The sequence below is a fragment of the Macaca fascicularis genome, chromosome 2 (assembly GCF_037993035.2).
Source record: "Macaca fascicularis isolate 582-1 chromosome 2, T2T-MFA8v1.1".
Lineage (NCBI taxonomy): Eukaryota > Metazoa > Chordata > Mammalia > Primates > Cercopithecidae > Macaca > Macaca fascicularis.
Window position 1 is genome coordinate 107,607,649 of NC_088376.1, and position 24,993 is coordinate 107,632,641.

Sequence of the window (24,993 nt, forward strand, 5' to 3'; positions counted from 1 at the left end):
AAATAACTAGTCTTTCCACTACCATGAACCCATATTCTCACACTTGCACTTATGTGCTCTGATTTTCTCTCAGTTGCTGGCCCATGATGTGCCTAGTCACTCCAGTGTGGCCCCAAACCTAGGCATTGCCCTCACCCTCAATTTTCCCTCTTACTCAGTCTTCATATCCATATAACCACTATGTCCTGTTGAAATTATCTCCTATCTCTGGAAGCCATCTCCACTGCAATTGTAGTCCAGTCCCCTACTTTAATTTTAATTCTTTCTTTTTTTTTGAGACAGGATCTCACTCTGTTGTCCAGGCTGGAATGCAATGGCATGGTCTCTGCTTACTGCATACCCTACCTCCCAGGCTCAAGCGGTCCTCCCATTTCAGCCTCCCAAGTAGCTGGGACTACAGGCATGTGCCACTATGCTTGGCTAATTTTTGTATTTTTTTTTGTAGAGATGAGTTTCACCATGTTGCCCGGGCTGGTCTCAGACTCCTGGGCTCAAGCAATGTGCCTGCCTCAGCCACCCGAAGTGCCGGGATTATAGGCATGAGCCACTGTGCCTGGGCTTCCTATTTTAAAATTTATCTTACAGTCTTCCGGTTTCTTGCCCCACTACGCCATTTTCCCATTTCTTCTTGATCTTTGTAAGCATAACTGGCTACTTACTGTTTTCAGAATAAAGTACTAGTCCTTTAAAGAGGCATTTAAGGCCCCTCATCTGGCCCATGCCTGAATTGCTATCCCCAGCTGCCATTCCTTGCCTGGCATGTTCTATTCCATAGTTCAAATTCCTGTGATTCTGGAATATCACCTCTGGACTCTACTTTGGCACTTTTGCACATACTATTCCTGTTGCCTCAATTCCCTTCCCTGCTTCTGCTTGCCTGCAAAACTCCCATTTTTCACTTAGGAATGTGCTCAGGCAATATCTCAAAGCTGTCTCTAACCTCATGGATGTTTTATTCTGTCTTGTATTTTTCATCATTTTATTATGTTACATTATAATGGTTTGTCCACACATCTTTCCCTTTTTCAGCTTTGCTAGGGAAGGAACAATGTGAAATTTGTTTACCTTTGTATCAACAGTGCCTGGTACTTAGGAGGTGCTCAATAAGTATTTGTTGAACTCAGCTGAAGAGTCAGACATTTCTGTGTGCCAGTCTGCAGGTTGTGCCTTAGGTCCCCAGTTGTCAGCAGGAAGGAGGCATGGTGAGTATGTGTATCCATGAAGTGTCTGCCAGGAGCAAGAATTCTGCAACTTTCCCTAAGATAAGGTATGTGGTTTTATTAAACAGAAGATCCCATAAAAAACAGTATTTTTCAATTAGAGATTTAAAAGTCCTATCACAATTTAACAAAATGCTTTCAATTATATTGATGTCAGGGTCAGCAGGAGGAGGAAAATGCATGCAACTGCAGAGACATACCTGTGTCAACTGGAATAGCTATGAAATAGTAAACAGGAACGGAAGAGTAATGCTGGCCTAGCAGGAGGGCATTTGGAGCTTACAAATCCTAAAGTGTGCCAGGCATGGTGGCCCACACCTATGATCCCAAATACTCAGGAGTCTGAGGTGGGAGGATTGATTCAGGCCAGGTGTTCGAGAGCATCCTGTGGAACATAGCAAGACCTTGTCTCTAAAAAAAAAAAGAAAAAAAAAAAAAAAAATGCCAGGTGTGGTGGTGCATGCCTATAGTCCTAGCTATTCTGGATGCTGAGCCTGAGGTGGAAGGATTGCTTGAGCCCAGGTGTTTGGAGCTGCAGTGAGCTAGGATCACGCCACTGCACTCTAGCCTGTGTGTCAGTGAGACCCTCTCTCTTTAAAAAAAAAAAAAATTCCAAAGTGGAAGCACTTCCTGAGATTTTGGGCTCTGGGATGATAAAGAATTTGAGTGTCTTGCTTATTGTGCACTGAAATTTAATTCATGACTTCAGAAGGACACAGTGGGATGGAGCCACATCAGATCCTCAGAACAAAAGAGGAAAGATGTGATTGGGGTTGCTCAAGACTACACAACCAGTGTCAGATGAGGTTCAAACTGCAGTGTCGTTGCATTTCATTCACTTTCCCCTGTATTGGTTACCTCTATTCCATATGCCTCTTTATCTTTTGTAGAACTGACCACTTTTTTTTTTTGTTTCTGAGATGGTTTCACTCTGTTGCCCAGGCTGGAGTGCAGTGGCATGATCCTAGCTCACTATAGCCTAGACCTCCCAGGCTCAAGCGATTCTCTCAACTCAGCCTCCCAAGTAGTTGGGACTACAGATGTGAGCTACCATGCCTGCCTAATTTTTAAAAAGTTTATTTTATGGCCGGGTGCGGTGGCTCATGCCTGTAATCACAGCACTTTGGGAGGCAAAGGCAGGCGGATCACACGGTCAGGAGTTTGAGACCAGCCTGACCAACATGGTGAAACCCCGTCTCTACTAAAAATACAAAAATTAGCCAGGCATGGTGGCGCATACCTGTAATCCCAGCTACTCAAGAGGGTGAGGCAGGAGAATCGCTTGAACCCGGGAGGTGGAGGTTGCAGTGAGCCAAGATCATGCCACTGCACTCCAGCCTGGGTGATAGAGCAAGAGCCTGTCTCAAAAAAAAGTTTATTTTATTTTATTTTTTGGTGCAGACAGGTTCTTGCTATGTTACCCAGGCTCATCTCAAACTCCTGCTCTCAGGTGATCCTCCTGTCTTGGACTCCCTTACAGGCCTGAGCCACTGCATCCAGCCTAGAATTGACCACTTAGTGCTCCAGTCTTTTCCTTATCCTGAGGATGTGAGGAGCTCACTTGTATAAGATTGAGAGGGTTTTTGTTCTCAGAATCTCAGACTTTCCTGAGTGTGAGGGTGACAAGTAAGTTGATTATACCTTTTGGCCCCTACTTTTTCTACATAAGGCAGAAACCTAATCTTGACCGTATGTGGCATTAGTTTCACTTCTTTTATCCACTGGCCACATGAGGGCTAAGGTTATTTTAGTGTTATGGAATGTTTTTGGTGTGCATCCCTACCATCTATTTTACACCTCATTGAAAGAAGCTCAGCCCAAACTGCTATTAAACTCCAGATTACGGTTTCTAGTAACCTGCTCTACCTAGGGTACCTCACTCCAGACTTAATGTCCTCCACACACTAGAGCCTGCTGATTTGGAGATTCTTTGAAGCCTGATGTTTGGGGAATGAATAATTAGACCTGGGCTCTCTGGCCTGTGAGATGTTAGGGCTGGAGGGAAGAACTTGCTGATTCCAAAAAAGTGCTGAGAATGTGACACCTGGAAAGAGAAACTTAACATTATTGTTACATGGCATGTCAACTGACAATTTTACGAAGGGTCACTTTTTAGCCAAAGATAGTGATGGCCCCAGTCTGTGGCACCACCATTCCTGATTTGTGTTCAATAGGGACTCCATTTTGGGAAAACTGCCAATCTGAAGATTGGAATGGATAATTTTTTTTTTTTTTTTTTGAGACGGAGTCTCACTCTGTAGCCCAGGCTGGAGTGCAGTGGCACTATCTCGGCTCACTGCAAGCTCCCCCTCGTGAGTTGACACCATTCTCCTGCCTCAGCCTCCGGAGTTGCTGGGACTACAGGCGCCCACCACCACGTCTGGCAATTTTTTTTTTTTTTTTGTATTTTTTTAGTAGAAACGGGGTTTCACCATGTTAGCCAGGATGGTCCTGATCTCCTGACCTCGTGATCCATCCGCCTCGGCCTCCCAAAGTGCTGGGATTACAGGCGTGAGCCACTGCACCCGGCCAATTTTTTTTTTTTTTTAAGGTGGAGTCTGGCTCTGTCACCCAGGCTGGAGTGCAGTGGCATGATCTCGGCTCACTGCATCTCCACCTCCCAGGTTCAAGCGATTCTCCTACCTCACCCTCCTGAGTAGCTGGGATTACAGGGGCGCACCACCACACCCGGCTATTTTGTGTATTTTTAGTAGAGACGGGGTTTTGCCATGTTGGTCAGGCTGGTCTCAAAACTCTTGACCTCGTGATCCATCCTCCATGGCCTCCCAAAGTGCTGGGATTACAGGCATGAGCCACCACCCCTGGCCTGGAACGGATAATTTCTCTGCTGCATCTCATTAATTTACTCAGCAAGTGTTCTTTACTATATGCTGCACACTAGGGATATGATAGTATGCACGCAGCCCCGTTGTCTTGAGCTTGCAGATCAATAGGAATGCTTGGAAGTGAATAAGGTACTCTCCACTCATGCCTTTATCTCTAGACTTTACCTGTCAAGATGAGCCCATGTGTGCAAATATTTCCTGGTTAAGGCCAGCAAGATCTGAAGTTTTGTAGAAAGGGATGAGTGTGCTGTCTTGAGGCCCTAAAAGGTCACTGAAGCCAAGGCAGAACAATAGCACTGGAGCTGGGATTTGAGAAGCAGATAATAGTTCTAACATTTACTGAAGATTTAAAAAATACTAGATGTTAGTAATTCACACGTATTAACCTCATTTAATCCTCACAACAACCCTATGGTACCATTATTATACCTGATAAGTGAGGAAGCAGGCACAGAGAGGTAAAATTGCAAAGTTCATACACTGAGAATCAGGGATTTGAGCCCAAAGCAGTGCTTTTTTTTTTTTTTTCTGAGACAGTCTCACTCTGTCACCCAGGCTGGAGTGCAGTGGCTCGATCTCGGCTCACTGCAACCTCCCGCTCCCAGGTTCAAGTGATTCTTGCGTCTCAGCCTCCGGAGTGGCTGGGATTACAGGCGCCCACCATCACACCTGGCTGATTTTTGTATTTTTAGTAGAGACGGGGTTTCTCCATGTTGGGCACGCTGGTCTCGAACTCCTGACTTCAGGTGATTCGCCCGCCTCGGCCTCCCAAAGTGCTGGGATTACAAGCGTGAGCCACCGCGCCTAGCCTGTACAGCTTTTTTTTTTTTTTTTTTTTTTTTTTTTTTTTTTTTTTTTTGGCCACCTGAACAAAGATCCTGGGTCAGTAAGGTGTCAGGGGTTTCTGTGAGGAGGTCAATTTTCTTCCAGGTTAGGATGTGTGTGAAGAAGGTGGAAGCCAGTTTTGTGAAAAGCCTTGATAATCCCCAAAGGACAGTAACATAGGAAGTTAAATGTGGCGGACTTGCAGGATGAAGTGATGCACAGTAAGAGCTCCTTGTGGTCGACCCTTCTGACTTCCATTCCGTTTCCCTGTACTGGAAGACGCACGTCAGGTGGGCTCGCAGGTTGTTTCTGCAGGTTGCTTATCCCGCACTGCACCGAAACCCGAAACCCGTAGCTGCGTCGGGGGGAGGAACCACAGAGAGGAAGCCGCTCCCGCCTTCCTAGAGAGGAGACGGCCGTGGTTATTGGCCGAGGCGCGGACTGCTGACGTCACGCCGGCGGGGCGCGTCCGGGAATTACTCCTTTCCACAGAGCAGACCCAGGCACCTGTCGCAAGGTTCGTGAGGGGAGCGCCGCGGGAAGTGCATGGTGAGCAGTTTCCGCTGTGCCGGGCTGCTGCGGGTCGATTCCAGCGCCTTCCTCGGGAGGCAGGGCGTCTTCCTTCCTGGAGGGCCTTTGGAGCGGAGGCCCGAGGCCTAGCGCAAACTTGCCATGAAGGGAGGAGAGGCTGTTGGAGAGCCCTAGGCTGGGAGTCGGGGGACATGCGTTCGATTTGTACATACTTGAGCAAGTTAGTGAACTTCTGGACACTTCAGTTTTCTGATTTCCAGAAGTAAATACTGTTTCTTGCCTTGCCGATTTCCAAAGTTGTGCGGGTTGAAATAAGTATATGCAATAATTATCCACTTCCCTTCATTATTTATTCTTCTCTAATAGCAACAAAATAGGTACTGTATGAAGACATACAGACTCAATATTTTAACAGCAGGCACTCTTTATTGAATGCTTACCAGCTGGCATTCTTCTAGGTAGTTGCCATGTAGTAACCCACTTATTCATGACCACAACCCTATAGAGTGGTTATTGTTATCGTCTCCATTTAACAATTGAAAAAACTGGAGCAAAGAAAGGTTAAGTAACTTGTTCAAAAGTCCTAGCCCCAGAGCCCATGCCATACTTGTAAGTTTGGTGGAGGAAGACAGAGTGTAATCAGACTAGAAAGTCCTGCAGTGGAAACTTGTAAAATTCTTTGAGAATGTAGACGAAGAAGTGCCTTGGAAAAGTCAAGAAAAATTTCCCACATGGAAGAGGTGTGGAGGTTCACATTTGAGCTAAATATTAAAGGTTGACTGCAAGCTTGAAAATAATTGCTGGCTTATTTGACCAAATGGGGGAAAAAAAGAGAAGTTTGAAAATAATTAAACAGTTTGTTCAGTGTCAGTTAAGAGATGCTAGTAGATTGGCATGTATTAGACAGGAAACCAGGTTCCTGCCTTTGAATACAGTGTTCTTTACATTAGGAGGGGTTCTTGAAACCTTTCCCTTATGAAGGGTCCTTGACATCTTACAGCAGATACTCCTCACAAAAAGGCAGTCCTCTTGTTATTTTCGAGAAATTCCCCCAATTCTAATTGGAGGATAACTGACAGGAAGTTTCCCTGCTGTTGATTCAGTGTGGGGAAAAGAAAGATCAGACTGTTACTGTGTCTATATAGAAAGAAGTAGACATAAGAGACTCCCTTTTGTTCTGTATTTGAGATGCTGTTAATCTGTGACCCTACCCCCAACCTTGTCCTTGCCAGAGACATGTGCTATGGCAACTCAAGGTTTAAAGAATTTTGGGTTGTGCAGGGTGTGCTTTGTTAAACAAGTGAAGGCAGCTTGCTGGTTAAAAGTCATCACCATTCTCTTAATCTCAAGTACCCAGGGACACGCACACTGCCAAAGGTCGCAGGGACCTCTGTCTAGGAAAGCTAGGTATTGTCCAACTTGTCTCCCCTTGTGATAGTCTGAAATATGGCCTCGTGGGAAGGGAAAGACCTGATCGTCCCCAGCCTGACACCCGTGAAGGGTCTGTGCTGAGGAGGACTAGTACAAGAGGAAAGAAGGCCTCTTGGCGGTTGTTGGCAGTTGAGACAGAGAAAAGCATCTGTCTCCTGCCTGTCTCTGGGCAATGGAACATCTCGGTATAAAACCCAATTGTATGTTCAGTTTACTGAGAGAGGAGAAAGCCGCCTTAGGGCAAAAGGCGGGACTTGCTAGCGCAATGCTGCTCTTTATGCAGTAAAAAGGTTTATGGACATGTTTGCATATGCATATCAAGGCACAGCACTTTTCCTTAAACTTATTCATGTCACAGAGATCTTTATTCATATGTCTTACTGCTGACTTTCTCCCTGCAATGATCCTATTATCCTGCCACTTCCTTTTCTTTAAGATGGTAAAGATTAATTATCAATAAATACTAAGGGAACTCAGAGACGGGTGCCAGCGTGGGTCCTCTGTATGCTGAGCGCCGGTCCCTTGGGCCCACTTTTTCTTTCTCTATACTTTGTCTCTGTGTCTCATTTCTTTTCTCAAGTCTCGTTCCACCTAACGAGAAACACCCACAGTTGTGGAAGGGTAGGCCACCCCTTCATTCAACCTGTTCTTAACAAGACCCACTCACCTCACTGCTAGCTCCTTTAGTACTTTTCAAATAAATGAATAAACAGACTCAATCAAAGATGGACTGGAAGGGCTTGATTTTAGGTTTTTGCTCTTTTCCCATCTATATAGAATCAAAGCATCATAGAATGTTGATATTAGAAGAAGCTTTAAATATTATCTAGCTTTTCACTTTCATTTAACAAATAAGAAATGGATGAGACTGAGTGACCTGCGTTAGGTCACTGAACAAATTTGTGGCAGAACTGAGACTAGAATCCACACCTCTTGACTGAGTCTATTACTGGTCCTGCCCTCTGTTGTAGCCCTGCAGCCTTTGACTTTTGGAATAAATGGCTTTTCCAGTAGGCTTAGGGGAGCCATTGGGCTCCAACCTGATCTCCTATAAAGAAATTTTTACCCCCAGATGCTTAGTCCTTAGAACAACCTGCCCTCTTTGTGCATTGCCACATCGCTCTGAAGTGTACCCACTCACTAATTTTTGTCATTGGAGATACTCCTCTAGGATAATAACGATATTCTTTCATTTAAACTTAAAATGGTCGTTTGGTTAGAGATGGGATGTTCTTGAGTTACCCCGAATCCAGAATATGTAGAAAAGTCGGCTGGCAATTTATGGGTGGCTCTTTTTCCTCCCTCAGTGCCTCAAATTCCTGCCTTTCCTCAAGAAGAGTCCCCAGGAGAAAAGCCAGTATTGCTTGTGTGCCTAACAACCTGTCTCTTGGTAAGTTAATTCTAACTAGATGGTGGTGGTTGTGAGACTGCCATCAGAAGTGATGGGACCCACCAACGTCCACTATGTGTGGACCCAGGAGACTGAAAATGCAGAACCACGCAGAAATGGGTACCATATTACTCAAATCAGTGAGAGTGGCCCACTGTGAAAAAGGCTATGGAATAATTGGTTAGAGTGCACTAAGTTCTTATCAGAATACCTGAACTGAAGACTCTACAGTCATCTGGTAGCACATCTTTAAACTACTTACTGAACTGCTAAGTATGATGCCTTAATGATGTAGTGGTTGGATCTAGGAATATGGGTAGTAAATTATTGGAAGACCCATCGCAAATGTGATTAGGTGTTTCCTCAGAGAATATGGAATGGGTTTCTGGCCGTGTTTAGAACAAGTGCTTAAGTTACTGCAACTGATACTGTCACTGGCTATCAAAAGGCAACTTGGAGCCTGGGTGTCTGTCAAACTCAGTAAAATAATTCTGGGTAAATTGTATTCTTAGGTTATGGGAACTCTGTGAAGAGAATATGACTGTGTCCTGAAGAATTTGGCCTAGTTTAATATGTATGCATAATACATGAACACTTATGTATGTATCTGTGTTTATATGCATCAAGAGATACCTAGAAGAAAGTCCATCAACATACTAACTCTATTTTCTGTGGTTGGGTTTCAAGTGATTTCCTCTTTGGAGTAGCTGACCATTTAATAGAATGAGTATGCATTCTTTGTATGATAAGATAAAAACCTTTTTATTTTGGAAAAATATGCGTAAAGGAATTAAAAATGTGCTTAGAGTTTTGGTTTTACATCTAGTTGCTTAAACCAACTGGAGTTTGTTTTTGTATATAGCATATCCATGCTGTAAGTTAATACATCAGATAAAGATAGGTTTAGGTAAGGTAGTCGACATATTTAACAAACAGTATGGTACAGGCATTGCCCAAGCAGGTAGTCGTGAACAATTTGTACAGATAATACCAGTATGTATCAGTTGACTCTTAGCCCCAGTAGATCCATATGTACCAACATGAAGAGATCTCTAAGACACATTTTTTAGTGGGAAATAAAAGCAAATTGCAGAGCAGAACCTGTAGAACTGTTTCATTTATGTAAAGAGAATTAAGTGCTATATGTGTGTAGAAAAATATGAAGAAAAAAGGAATGAAAGAAGATACTCCAAACTTGATAATCAAGGAATAGGTTTATTTTGCTAACAAAAATTTTTTTAGGGACGGGGTCTTGCTCTGTGTCCTAGGCTGGAGTGCAGTGGCGTGATCATGGCATACTCCAGCCTCAACATCCTGGGCTCAAGTAATTTTCCCACCTCAGCCTACTGAGTAGCTGGGACTACAGGTGCACATGACCACACTCAGCTAATTGTTTATTTTTTGTAGAGACAGTATCTCACTATGTTGCCCAGGCTGCTTTTAAACTCCTGGCCTCAAGTGATCCTCCTGCCTCAGCCTCTCAAAGTGTTGAGATGATAGGTGTGAGCCACCATGCCTGGCCTATCTTATATACTTCTATATTATCTAAATATTTTAAAGTGAGGATATATAGTTGTGTAATTTACATGATTAGAAAACTAAGACAAAAATGGGCCTCAGAGAAAAAGAATGTGTGTCTCCAGCACCTACTAGGGAAGAGGTTGCTCTGACGTGCAGCACCTGAATATTCATTCTTTAATTCCGTGTAGCTTATTTAGGGCACCAGGGTTTCAAAATTTGATGATCGTTTAGTTATGATCAATTAAATATTTTGTTCTTTCTCCAGTTCTTTGTTTCCCAAAGAGTGCTCTAATGACAATGATTTGGTTCACATACTGTTTTTCTAAAGTCCAGAGAATGTGTTAACCAGCTCTATATTGAGCACAAAAGTTTTATTTATTTTTATTGTAAATAAATAAAGTGACTTTATTTTCTCTCTCATTCCCCTTATAAATCTGATTAGTATACTTCAGATTCTGAAGTATTTCTTTGGCTACAAAGGTGAGGGCCGGCACCTGGACCAAGATGCTGTAGTCAAGTTACTGTCCAATTAAACCTTCTTCTTTAAGGACCACTTCTCTAATTTTCCTGAAACAAAAGAGCAACATCTTACTTTCTTCCAGTAAGCAGGACTCTAGTTTTCAAACCTGTAGGTTTCCAGTTAGACTTAAGGAGAGAACTATAGATGGTGAATGTTGTGGAGAGAAAGAGATCCAGTGAGACACCTGTAAACGTGACTGAATAAGGAAGGACTGGTGAGATAGGCCTAGTGAAAGTTACAGCCTGAATCACATTTGAAGTTTTAGAAGGGCAACTCTTTGAGTATCACTAGTCTGCCATGATTATAGGCAACCTAAGAAAATAGAATTATTATTCCTCTGTTTTTTGAGGAGTAGAGACTAAGTGGACAGTAAGTTTCCCTAACACTTATATGTCCAAGTCTAGTATACTTATTCCTTTCATATTTTCCAGTTATTTATCACTGTGGATGCAAATCTGAATGATCCCAAATTACCTGGGTTAGTTTTTAGTATTTGATTGTTTCAGAATCAATCGTGATACGGAATTTTATAGAATTCCTAATACCTGTCACAACTTAATCTCTCTCTTCAGAGAGGCTGATCATCAGGGGTTCACTTTTGGAAAAGTTGAGAATACAGGCTGAACAAGGAAGAGGAAGGGGAATCCTGCAGGGATGAATGAGAGGACAGCAATGCATGTGTGATGTGTGTGAGCACACACACACAGTAACCTTTCCTAGAACAGTATTACTCTAATGATAATCATCTGTGAGGAAAAAAAAATTTTGTAAGTATGAATTTGGTGTTACAAGCAGCATGAATTCCAGCCAAATATCACTCAAAATGAAACATCGGAGAGTTAACATGCAGAAGAAACCTTCAAAGTGTAGTGAATGTGGAAAGTTCTTTACTCAGAGATCATCTCTTACCCAGCACCAGAGGATTCACAGAGGAGAGAAGCCCTATGTGTGCACTGAATGTGGAAGTTGTTTCCGTAAACAGTCAAATCTTACTCAACATCTGAGAATCCATACGGGAGAGAAACCTTTTAAATGTAATGAATGTGACAAAGCCTTTCAAACAAAAGCAATTCTTGTTCAGCATCTGAGAATTCATACTGGAGAGAAACCCTATAAATGCAATGAATGTGGAAAAGCCTTTTGTCAGAGCCCATCCCTTATTAAACACCAGCGAATTCATACTGGAGAGAAACCATATAAATGCACAGAATGTGGCAAAGCCTTCAGTCAGAGCGTATGCCTTACTCGTCATCAGAGAAGTCATTCTGGAGATAAACCTTTTAAGTGTAATAAATGTGGGAAAGCCTTTAATCAGAGTGCATGTCTCATGCAGCATCAGAGAATTCATTCAGGAGAGAAACCCTACACATGCATTGAATGTGGTAAAGCCTTCACTCAGAACTCTTCCCTTGTTGAACATGAAAGGACTCACACCGGAGAGAAACTTTATAAATGTAGTGAGTGTGAAAAAACTTTCCGCAAACAAGCACACCTTAGTGAGCATTACAGAATTCATACTGGAGAAAAACCTTATGAGTGTGTTGGATGTGGGAAATCCTTTAGGCACAGTTCAGCACTTCTTCGACATCAGAGGCTTCATGCTGGAGAGTAAAATTTGGAATGTAATGACTATGGAAAGATTTGTATGAAAGCACCTTTTTTTCTCCTAGATTCCTAGGAATGTAAGACTCAATCTGTAGCTAGTATGAATATTTTGTGTTTTGAACAAAAAATGTGTCCTAATGTGTCCTAGTCTGGAGTCTGATGCCTTATCTGCTGCTCAGTGGGTGTAACCTTATCCCTTCTGAGCCTCAGTTTACCCATCCCCCCAATAGAAAAATGGGGATATTTCCTAGGGTTGTCCTGAGAATAAAATGAGTTCTGCATGACAGTTAACTGCCATTAATTAGCCATTCTAAAAGTTTATTTACAATATCAAAATCTGACAAGTAAATCAGCATTGTTGTTTGGTTCTCAATGTATTATTTCTTAAGAACATTTTGTAATTGGGCTTTGATTTTGTGATTAATCTACAGATGTCTATTTAAACTCTAATGTCTAGGTTTAAATAGGATAATACAATCTAAGACTGGTTTGTCTTTGAGAAATTTCAGATTTAATCAGAGAAAAATGTACTGATTGGGATTTGAGTGGACGTGAGGTATATTTCTGGATACCCTCAAGATCTTCATTTACATTTTGATACTTTCTATTACTAGGTCTAATTTGACTTTAAGCTCTACGTTTCACTTTTCCATTAAACAGAAAGCCTCCCTAACATTAGAATAAAGCCTCATGTTGTGGGACTTCTGTGTGTGTTTAGGGTTGGCAGCAGATGATTAGGAGAAGGCATATGACAGTAGAGAGTACTGGAATATAGAGGAGAATATAAGCATGTAGATGAGGATGTGACTATATTTGTTTCCAGTTCTAGGAGCACAGCACCAAATGTGGTCTCTTAAGGGAAGATGAGGGTAGAAGATGTTAAGATCTCAAGTTCCAGCAGGCAATGCCACTGACAATTAGCCACTTGCCAAAGGAAGAAGAGAACAGTGTCTTGGGGATGCTGATGGGATGGAGTGCTTAATGGCTATTAAAAGCCATAAAAAAGCAAAGAAATCAAAAGATACTTTTGGTGGAGCTTTAGGCTGTGCTAAGCTCTTTAAACAAGCACCTCTAATACTAAAAGCACCCTTGCAAGGAAGATAGGAGTTACTATTCACATCCTAGAATCAAGGAAAAAGAGAAGATGTTTGATTTGCTTAAAGTCAAACAGGTAATGTCAGAATTGAATCTCAAATCTATATCTTACCATAAATGTAGTTCTGGTTTATACAATACCAAAGTCACATACAGGTAATTTCCCACCACTGAACCTTCCTGTTAGTGTGAGATGCCAAATCTGTGAAAACCGTTTTTAAAAAGTAAAGACTTATTTTTTTCAGCTTAATGTGTGCTTATTTAAATACATTGATAAAATTAGAAAAACGAAAAAAATTAAAATTGCATGTTTTCAGCAAATAGTCACCTTAGTGTATTTATTCTAGCCTTTCTTTTCTGCATAGCTTTTTTTTCTTCCCTTTTAACAATAATTAGACTTGTACTATATTAGAGTACTATATAGAGTACTATAGCCTGCTTTTTTATTTTTTTATTTTTTTATTTTTTTTGAGACGAAGCCTTGCTCTTGCCCAAGCTAGAGTACAATGGCACAATCTCGGCGCACTGAAAGCTCCGCCTCCCAGGTTCACGCCATTTTCCGGCCTCAGCCTCCTGAGTAGCTGGGACTACAGGCACCCGCCACCATGCCCAACTAATTTTTTGTATTTTTAGTAGAGATGGGGTTTCACCATGTTAGCCGGGATGGTCTCGATCTCCTGACCCTGAGATCCACCCGCCTCTGCCTCCCAAAGTGCTGGGGTTACAGGCGTGAACCACCGCGCCCGGCTGCCTGCTTTTTAACATAACAATTTAGCAATATGTTACAGACTTTCTATAAACTTTATTTTAATGGTTGCCAAACATTTCATTGGTCTGTTCATAATTTTTTGACCTGTTCCCTGTCTGTGTGATATTTGTATTAATATATTTTTCTTATAAATCAGAGAATCTAATGGTGCCTGTCACGGTATGAGCTCCTGTTAGTAATATTAATTTGGCAGTGAAATATATTTGTATATAACGTTTTTACCATCTTAAAATTATTTTCTGAGGATTTTCAGAGGGTATAATTTTATTTTTAAAATTTAATTCATCTTTTTGACTTGATAATATAAGCTTATGGCTTAAAATTCTAAAAATATAAAAGGTTGAACAGTGAAAAGTCTTCCACTCAGCCACCCGCTTGTCCCCTCATTCTATCCTAGACAACCAATATTACCCATTTTTTGTTTTTCTTACAAAGATATGAATAAGCAAACATCTTTCTCTCTGTTAAAGACTATTTTTTAGAGCAGTTTTGAATTTACAGTGAAATTGAGTAGAAAGTTCCCATATATGCCCTGCCCCAAGACATGCAAAGCCTGCCTATCCTCCACCAGAGTGGTACAACCTACTTTGACACATCATCATCACCCAAAGTCATAGTTTACATTAGGGTGCACTCTTGGTTTTGTATATTCTATGGATTTTGACAAATGTATAATGATATGCATCCATCATTATAGTTTCATAAGGAGTTTCACTTCTCTAAAAATTCTGTGTTCTTCCTATTCATCCCTCCCTCCATGGTAACCTTTGGCAACCACTGATTCTTTTTTTTTTTGAGACGGAGTCTTGCTCTGTCACCCAGGCAGAAGTACAGTGGCACGATCTTGGCTTACTGCAACCTCCGTCTCCCAGGTTCAGGTGATTCTCCTGCCTCAGCCTCCCAAGTAGCTGGGACTACAGGCGCATGCCACTACAACCAGCTACTTTTTTGTATTTTTAGTAGAGATGGGGTTTCACCATGTTAGCCAGGATGGTCTCAATCTCTTGACCTCGTAATCCACCCACCTTGGCCTCCCAAACCACTGATCTTTTTAACTGTCTCCATACTTTTGCCTTTTCTGGAATGTCATATAGTTGCAACCATTCAGTATGTAGTCTTTTCAGGTTGGCTTTTTTCACTTAGTAGTATGCATTTAAGTTTCTCCCATGTCTTTTCATGGCTGATTAGCTCATTTCTTTTTAGTGCTGAATAATATTCCATTTTATGGATGTGCTATATTTACCCATTCATCGACTGAAGACCATCTTGGTTGCTTCCATGCTTTGTCATTTATGAATAAAGCTGCTGTAAATATTTGCTTGAAGTTTGTGTGTGGACATGTGTTTTCAGCTCATTTTAGTAAATTACTAAGGAGTGAAATTGCTGGATTGTATGGTAAGAGTATGTTTAGCTTTTTAAGAAACTGCCAAAATGTCTGCAAAGTGACTGTACCATTTTACATTCCCATCAGTGATGAAGTAGAGTTCCTGTTGCTCCACATCCTTGCCAGCGTTTTGTGGTATTAGTGTTTTGGATTTTAACCTTTTTTTTTTTTTTTTTTTTTTTTTGAGACTGAGTCTCGTTCTGTTGCCCAGGCTGGAGTGTGGTGGCACGATCTCGGCTCATTGCAGTCTCCACCTCCCGGTTTGTGATTCTCGTGCCTCAGCCTCCCAAGTAGCCAGGATTACAGGCACCCGCCACCATACCCAGCTAATTTTTGTGTTTTTTGTAGAGGCGGGGTTTCACCATGTTGGCCAGGCTGGTGTCGAACTCCTGAACGCAAGTGATCTGCCTGCCTCAGCCTCTCAAAGTGCTGGGATTACAGGTGTGAGCCACCACACCTGGTCGGATTTTAACTATTCGAATAGGTATGTAGTGGTAATCATTGTTTTAATCTGCAGTTCACCAATAATATATGATTTTAGCATCTTTTCATGTGTTTGCCACCTGTATAGCTTTGGTGAGGTATCTGTTAGAGGTTTTGCCCATTTTTAATCGGATTGCTCATTTTCTTATTGGTGAATTTTAAGTGTTCCTTGTATGTTTTGTATAGCAGACCTTTATCAGATAGGTCTTTTGCAAATATTTTCCTCCCAGTCTGTGGCTTATTTTCTCAATCCTTGATTCCCTCTTTTTACTTTTTTTTCTTTTTTCTTTTTTGAAAGAAATGGTAGCATAATATACACAGTTGTCCATTTTTTTTAAGACTAATCCATCTCACAGATTGTTCTGTATCAGTAAATAAAGATCTTTCCCCCACCGTTGCCCAATGTGTCATTGTCTTAATAGACCATTATTAGTTCCCTATTGGTGGACATTTAATAGCTTTTATTTTTCTGTTGTAAGCAAAACTGCATATGTAGCATCCTTGTCTTTAGGCACATGTGCAAGATATTTATAAGATAATTCCAGGTTGGGCACGGTGGCTCACGCCTGTAATCCCAGCACTTCGGGAGGCCGAGATGGGTGGATCATTTGAGGTCAGGAGTTCGAGACCAGCCTGGTCAACACAGTGAAACCCCACCTCTACTAAACGTACAAAAATAATTAGCTGGCATGGTGGAGGGCACCTGTAGTTCCAGCTACTCAGGAGGCTGAGGCAGGAGAAATTGCTTAAACCTGGGAATTGAAGGTTGCAATGAGCTGAGATTGCGCCACTGCACTCCAGCCTGGGTGACAGAGCAAGACTGTGTCTCAAAAAAAAAAAAAAAAAAAAAAAAAAAAAATTAGGAGGAGGAGAAGTATGTGCCTTGGTAGCTTTGATAGAGATTGTGACCTCCCAGATGTTTAGTTATTCCTGCCACTAACAATGGATGAGAGGTGTGCTCAGTAAAGCAAATAAACAATTGCTCAACAATTCTTTGGTACCAAAAAATTTTTTTTGAATTTCTAACTCACCCCACATTGTTGACAGAATTTCCATCTGTTAGCTAGGAGGCTGAGGAAGGAGGATCAAGTGAGCCCAGGCATTTGAGACCAACCTCAGCAACATAGCAAGACCTCAAAAAACAAACAAAAACAAAACCCTGTTTACCCTGATGTGATGCATTTTATGCCTGTATCAAAATATTTCATTTATTCCATACATATATACACCTATTATGTGCCTACAAAAATTGAAAAATTAAAAAAAAAAAATTTCCAACTGTTATTTGAGTAACCAGCATAACACACTTGAATCCATTTGCAATGTAGTTGTCACATTCATAGTGATTCTGCATAGGATCAAGCATTTTACACCCTGTGTGTTATATTACAGTCGTGCTCAAGCCTGTATATACTGAAATAATATATCGTTTTTATTATAAATTACATTATTTTTAGGACTTTTTCCATATTAAGCTAGGTGATTTATTGATTTTTAGAAATGTATATATGTAGGTAGTTTATATTTCCTAGGATTTTCATTTTAGGGTGGTAAAGGTGGTATTATAAAAATATCTGTGTAGGCTGGCGGCAGTGGTGCACACCTGTAATTCCAGTGTTTGGCTGGCTAAGGCAGGAGGATCGCTTGGGTGCAGGAGTTCAAGGCTGCAGTGAGCTGTGATCTTGCCACCACACTAGAGTCTGGTTGACGGTGAGACTCTGTCTCAAAAAAACTCTGTAGGGCATTGGGTTTGATGGGGGCTTAGTGAAAGCTTCATGGCATATATTAGAGAATGCAGAAAATGTGCTCATTATAATGAGACTAGACTTTGAGGCCTAGAAGTATGGCCTTAGCTAAAGTTCTGAACATTGCCCCCTTTTATTTGTAAAATGGAAATGAGATGCTATTAATAATACTCCAGGACTTCTGTAAAAAAGAAATACACAATAACATTTGAGATGAATCCTAGATGTATGCATAAAACCCAAAACCATAAAGCTTCTAGATGAAAGTTTAGAACATTATTTTTGCAAACATTAGGTAGGCAAAGATTTGTTGGACAGGAGAAAACATTAGCCATAAAATAAAAAATATAATTTCATAAAATCAATAAATTAAAAATGAAGAATATTCTGTCACTAAGAGAAACCTTTAAGAAAACAGACAAGCCACAGGCTGGGGAAATTTTTTTTTTTTTTTGAGACAGAGTCTCGCTCTGTCGCCCAGGCTGGATTGCAGTGGCCGATCTTGGCGCCCTGCAAGCTCCAACTCCTGGGTTCACGCCATTCTCCTGCCTCAGCCTCCCGAGTAGCTGGGACTATAGGCACCCGCCACCACGCCTGGCTAATTTTTTGTATTTTTAGTAGAGACGGGGTTTCACCGTGTTAGCCAGGATGGTCTCAATCTCCTGACCTCGTGATCCGCCCGCCTCGGCCTCCCAAAGTGCTGGGATTACAGTCGTGAGCCACTGTGTCCAGCTGGAGAAAATATTTATAACAGATATGTTAACAAGGGATTTGTACCCATGATTTATAAACAGCTCCTATTAAGGAGAAATAAAAATATAAACAACCCAATTAAAAATGGGCAAAAGAAGAGACATTTAAACAAAGATATACAACTAGCCATTCCTACATAAATATGATGCTCAGTGGTCTGTGATAGTTAATTTTATGTATCAAGTTGACTGAGTAAGCTATCGTACCCAGATGTTTGGTCAAACATCAGTCTAGATGTTGATTTTTAGATGTAACTAACATTTAAATCAGTAGGCTTTGAGTAAAGCAGATTACCTTCTACAATATGGGTGGGCCTTAGCCAATCAGTTAAAGGCCTTAAGGGAGAAAAGACTGACATCCCCTGAAGAAGAAAGGATTCTGTCTCCAGACTCCCTTGGGACTTGAGCTGCAACAACTCTTCCCTGGGCCAGCAGCCTGCTGGCCTGCCCTGCAGAATTTGGACTTGCCATCCACCAGCCCACACAAGCATGTAACCAATTCCTTAAAATAAAATCAATCTGTATCATTCTCTCTCTACCCCCGTCTATGGGTTCTGTTTCTGTGGAGAACCATGCATGATAACACAACATCTTTAGTCATCAGAGATAAGCAAATTAAAATAAGATACCATTTCTTATATTCTTAAATCCCTAAAACAAAGACTAACAACCCCAAATGTTGGTGAATTTGTGTGGCAACTGGAACTCTCAAACATTATTGATGGGAGTTAAAATGATATACTCATTTTGGCCGGGCATGATGGTTCATGCCTGTAATCCCAATACTTCGGGGGGCCAAGGCAGGCGGATCACTTGAGGCCAGGAGTTTGAACCAGCCTGGCCAACATGGTAAAACCCTGTTTCTACCAAAACTACAAAAATTAGCTGGGCGTGGTGGCACACAGCTGTAATCCCAGCTACTTGGGAGGCTGAGGCAGGAGAATCGCTTGAACCTGGGAGGCAGAGGCTGCGGTTAGCTGAGATCGCGCCACTGCACTCCAGCCTGGGTGACAGAGCAAGACCCTGTCTCAAGTAAATAAATAGTAAAAATAAATAAATAAAATGGTATTATCATTTTGGAGAACTATTTGGTAGTTTCTTAAAATGGTAAACATACATTTAGCCTATGATCCAGCAGTTCTAGTCTTTATTAACCCAAGAGTAATAAAAACCTGTTCACAATAAACTTTTAGAAGAATGTATATAGCAGCCTTATTCTAATAGTGAAAAACTGGAAACAACCCAAATGTCTATCAACAGGTGAATAAAGAAATTATGCATGGCTGGGTGTGGTGGCTCACACCTGTAATACCAGCACTTTGGGAGGCCGAGGTGGGTGGATCACCCAAGGTCAGGAGTTCGAGACCAGCCTGACCAATGTGGTGAAACCTTGTCTCTACTAAAAATCCAAAAATTAGCCGGGTGTAGTGGTGCGTGTGCCTGTAGTCTCAGCTACTCGGGAGGCTGAGACAGGAGAATTGCTTGAACCTCAGAGGTGGAGGTTGCAGTGAGCAGAGATCACGTCACTGTACTCCAGCCTGGGCAACAGAGAGACTCCATCTCAAAAAAAAAAAAAAAAAAAAAAAAAAAAAAAAAAAAAAAGAAATTATGCTATATTCATATAATGACGTATTACACAGCAATAAATAAATAAATTACCAACGCACATGCAGCATGGGAACTCTCTGGGACGATTGAAATGTTCTATAGTTTCTTGTTTGCGTGGTGACTACACAGGTAAACACTGGTCAAAACTTACCAAACTGAACATCAAAGATATGTATGTTAATTATATCACTATAATTCACATGCAATAATTTATATTATGCCTCACCATGAACATTTTCTAAGGATTAAATGAGTTTAAATATATTCTTATCGATTTAAAAGACTGTGATAGTAAGTATTGGAACTTGAAATCTCACAACTTATTCACATATGGAGCCTCCACTTGGAGAGTAATAATTTTAATACACTGATGACAGAAAGCAAAATGAATGGTACAATTCCTTTGAAAAGATTGGCAGTTTTTCAAAAGATGATATACCTGCAATACAATCCAATATTCAACTCCTAGGCATTTACCCAAAAGAAATGGAAACATGTTCAGAAAAAGACTTGCACATGAATGTTCATAGCAAATTTATTTGTTATAGCCAGAAAATGGAACCAATCCAAATGTCTGTCAGTTGTTGTAGAGCCTCTCACTGTATGGGAGTGGCTACTAAAGAAAGCTAGAACTTGGGCTGAAGATTTGCCAGGTCAGTAAAATAGGATGATATTTGGAAAGAGAAAGGTAAAAGTTGCAAGGCCAGACAGGGAACATGTTGAGTTGCAAAAGAGGCACAGTGGTAACTAGATACATGAGGTGACAGGGAGAAGTCAAGACACCAAGCTTATAACCCTGAAGCTGGGATTCCTTAAATCCTTTACCTGCCCCAAAGCCCAGGCTGTAGCTCCCTTGTTGCCCTGCCCATCACCGTTTCCATTCTGCCAAGTCCAACTTCCATTGCTCATGGGGTTACAGAGAATCTCCTCTGAGAGGCAGACAGTCCTGCTGCATTTGTGCCAGAGACTCAGGTTGACTTGATGACTCAGGGAGAAGCAAGGGCAAAGGGAAAACTGATGCCATGCCACCATCTGCACAGGGTGTGAGGGGAAAAGTGGACTGGTCCAGCTGGATTGGTGCAGAATGGAGAAGGTTGGTAAGGATTGAGAGTCTCAGAGCAACTGGGAAGATGGTTTGCATTCTAGGACCCTACACTGCGGGTTAAGAAGGATCTAGGCTCTGGAGAAAATGGAGGCTATGATCAACCAAGTAGCAAGAAAAGTTATAGCTAGGCATGGGAGAATTTGGGGAAACAATGATTAAAAATATAAAGTTCAGGGTTTCATCCTGTAGCTAAAGAACCTAATCAGCTGTCCCCCAACAGCTCCAGGCACCAGGCTTGTCTTAGCCATCGCCGGTCTCTAAGACAACATTCAAATTGATTATACTTAATGGTCCCTTCTACCCCAGCTTCTAGAACCATATATGCCTAAGTCATATTAAACCTAGAGCTGCCATTAGCCTAAGAATGACTGTGGGGCCAATGGGGAGGGTTCCTAACCTCAAACCTGGACAGATGCCTTCTCTCTGCCCTTTCTTCTCCCTGAAAGACTCCCTGCATGATCTGGGAGAAGCCATAGGTTGGTGAAAGTAGGTGTCAGTTGAAAGATAGTTTCTATCGCAGAGTTTATTGCTTTCTGCGGGAGAGAGCAGGCCCAGGACTGGTGAAAGGGCCACAGAAACAGGAGCCTGGAAACTCAGACATGCGTCTTCTTTCCCAATGTGACTGTCTGGCCCTGGTTGTCTTGAGCCATCCAGCCAGATATGACTGTATGTTGTGCTGTTTTGTGTCAAACATCAGAACGTCCCTGACCTTCACAAAGTGGGAGGGAATCCCTTGTGGGCTGCAGGACTCTTAACAATTAAAAAAAAAAAATCCCAGTAATACCTAGAACTGTACTAATACAGTAGCTGCTACCCATTTGTGGCTATTTAAATTTAAATTAATTAAGTAGAAGCAAAAATTCAGTTCCTTGGTTACTCTAGCCACATTTAAAGTGCTTAATAACCATAGGTGGCTGGGGCTATTAACATTCCATTATTGCAGAATATTCTATTGGACAACACTTGGCACTTGATGTTTGGAATTCCCAGACAGTAAATTTCAACATATTCTTTGGAGGCTGGTAAAGATTTTTCAACCTTTTAACAAAGTAAGTACAATAAACTACCACCTGTGAAAATCATTATTTCACAAAAGAAAGTATATTTTAACTTCAAAGAAACAAGAAAGATATAATCTCAGAATAAAGGACTCATTCTGAAGAGAGGATAATCTGACATCTTTACACTGACCCTTTTGCCGCCAGACAAGCCCTGGAGTCTGTATTGGCATTCATGTGCCATTGCCATACCCTAGGATTCTGGCCTTTTTAGTGCTGGACATTGGTTGCCCTTGTGCCCTATCCTTGAAAAGGACATCAGGAAGGCCCTAGCAGGATCTTTGTGGCCTTTGGAAGTGAGGTGTCCTTCTCAGTGCATATCAGTAGGTCATGATGTCAGTATGAGTTTTTTTTTGAGACAGACTCTTGCTCTTGTTGCCTAGGTTGGAGTGCAATGGCTCACCACAACCTCTGCCTCCCAGGTTCAAGCAATTCTCCTGCCCCAGCCTCCCAAGTAGCTGGGATTACAGGTGTGCACCACCATGCTCGGCTAATTTTGTATTTTTAGTAGACAGGGTTTCTCCATGTCGGTCAGGCTGGTCTCAAGCTCCCGACCTCAGGTGATCCACCTGCCTTGGCCTCCCAAAGGGCTGGGATTACAGGCCTAAGCCTGGCATCAGTATGACTTATTACTGGTAATATTAACTTTGATCATGCAGTTAAGGTGACATTTGCCTAGTTTCTCCACTGTAATGTTACTAGTTTGTTTATTTATTTATTTTTTTGAGACGGAGTCTGGCTCTGTTGCCCAGGCTGGAGGGCAGTGGCCCAATCTCAGCTTACTGCAAGCTCCGACTCCCAGGTTCATGCCGTTCTCCTGCCTCAGCCTCCTGAGTAGCTGGGACTACAGGCGCCCGCCACCACGGCTGGCTAATTTTTTGTATTTTCAGTAGAGACAGGGTTTCACCATTCACAGGATGGTCTCGATCTCTTGACCTTGTGACCTGCCCGCCTTGGCCTCCCAAAGTGCTGGGATTACAGGCATGAGCCACTGCGCCTGGCCACTAGTTTTTCTTTTGTAATTAGTGTCTTGTGGGGAGATACTTTGAGACTATGCAAATATTCTGTTTTTGAGCATAATTTTGGCCACTGATTTTGGCATCCTTTGATGAATCTTGCCAACAGCACTTGTGTATTAGTTTCCTATGGCTGCTATAAAAAATTATCACAAACTTGGTGGCTTAGAACAACAGAAATTTATTCTCTCAGAATTCTGGAGGCCAGAAGTTTCAAATCAGCTACTATGCTGAAATCAAGGTGTTGGCAGGGCCATGTTCTCTCCAAAGGCTTTAGGGGGCAATCCACTGCTTGTCTCTTCCAGCTTCTGGTGCAGCCAGTATTCCTCAGCTTATAGCCACATCACTCCAGTCTCTGCCTCCATCTTCACATTTCCTGCTGTGTCTAATCTCCCTCTATCCGTCTTTTATAAGGAAAGGTGTGAGTGTAATGGCATTTAGGATCCACTTATATAATCCAGGATAATCCACTTATCTCAAGATTATTCGTTTAATCACATTTGCAAAAAACTACCACATAAGGCACCATTCATAAGTTCCAGGATCAATACCTGTTGTCTTTAGAGACTATCATTCAGCCCACTAAATTTTTTTTACTGTAGAATTTGCCAAATGCTAAGTTTCTATTTCCATAATTCCTCCTAACTTTTCTTTTTTTTTTTTTTTTTTGAGACGGAGTCTCGCTGTGTCGCCCAGGGTGGAGTGCAGTGGCCGGATCTCAGCTCACTGGAAGCTCCGCCTCCCGGGTTTTTACGCTATTCTCCTGCCTCAGCCTCCCGAGTAGCCGGGACTACAGGCGCCCACCACCTCGCCCGGCTAGTTTTTTGTATTTTTTAGTAGAGACGGGGTTTCACCGTGTTAGCCAGGATGGTCTCGAACTCCTGACCTCGTGATCCGCCCGTCTCGGCCTCCCAAAGTGCTGGGATTACAGGCTTGAGCCACCGCGCCCGGCCAATTCCTCCTAACTTTATTAAAATTCTACTATAAGGAAGACCTAGCCCTTCTCATGTGTTAAAAAGTATATATATTGTTCATATCAATAAGAATTTTATGAGTTGTAATCTACTATCATTAATTTCTTGTTCAAATTGCCCCAGATTTGGCCATTGGTAACTCCTGCTAGTTGGCTCCTATATCCTTTTGACATGCCTTCATCATTTTAATTTTTTTGAAACAGGATTTCATTCTGTCTCCCAGACTGGAGTGCAGTGTTGTGATCACGGCTCACTACAGCCTCAACCTCCTGGGATCAAGCAATCCTCCCACCTCAGCCTCCCAAGTTGGTGGGACTACAGGTGTGCACCACCAGATACTGCTAATTTTGTACTTTTTTTGTAGAGATAGGGTTTTGCCATGTTGCCCAAGCTGGTCTTGACCCCCTGGGCTCAAGCGATCCACCTGCCTTGGCCTCCCAAATTGCTGGGATTATAGGCATAAGCCACCTCTCCCAGCCGTTCATCATTTTTTAAACACCTTCTTATTTTTTGGCATAAGATGTTCCAGGATCAGCTTTTACTATCCCCACTTTAGCCCCAGAATCAACTATTTCTCCAAGGATCCCTAGTTTCTTTTTAGGAGAATGATCTTTAGAAACTTTCCAAGCAATGCTGCCACCATCAGTGTTACAAACTTCAGGGAGCTCATCTCTCTCCTATCCAATTCCAACCTCAACCTAGGACCTTGGTACTACCTTTAATTTCCAAAGACCAGCTAAATCTTGACTGTCACATTTGATAAGGTTTTACCAGTTTGGGGGCCACAAAAAAAGGGAAATACTGTACACTAACATGGCCCAGTTCTATTGGGATTTCCTAAAGTTGCCTCCCTGCCTAGCCTTTGGCTTACCTGCCTTATGCTTAGCAAAGAGCATCTTTCCTCTTAAAAGTGAGAGTCTCCTAGGTTGTAGGGCAGTGTGGTTCACACCCTTGGCTGAAATTTGAAATCACTGGAAGCTTTCAGAACTACTGGTTTCACCACCAGAGATTCCGATTTAATTAATGTAGGTGTGGTTTGGGTATGAGTGGCTCTGTTTCTCATCCCTAAGTTATACATGAGAATCACATAGGGAGTTTTATAAAAAAGAATTGGA

The 24,993-nt window shown here is 41.9% G+C and overlaps 1 protein-coding gene across 2 annotated transcripts; it reads left to right on the forward strand.

Annotated features, from left to right (window-relative positions):
* Positions 1-5,340: 5,340 nt before the first annotated feature.
* ZNF501 (zinc finger protein 501) lies at positions 5,341-15,077 on the forward strand. Of its 2 annotated transcripts, none has more exons than XM_005546854.4 (3): positions 5,341-5,440; positions 8,161-8,243; positions 10,857-15,077. In XM_005546854.4, the coding sequence occupies exon 3, from the start codon at positions 11,081-11,083 to the stop codon at positions 11,894-11,896; it is 816 nt and encodes a 271-aa protein (XP_005546911.1). In that variant the 5' UTR covers positions 5,341-5,440; positions 8,161-8,243; positions 10,857-11,080; the 3' UTR covers positions 11,897-15,077. The 2 variants fall into 2 exon arrangements, with proteins under 2 accessions (XP_005546911.1, XP_073888003.1); XM_074031902.1 differs by having other exon boundaries at positions 5,341-5,408.
* The last annotated feature ends 9,916 nt before the right edge of the window (positions 15,078-24,993 follow it).

Coding starts and splice junctions, on each gene's coding strand:
- ZNF501 (XM_005546854.4), top strand. CDS start 11,081: ATGAATTCCAGCCAAATATCACTCAAAATGAAACATCGGAGAGTTAAC.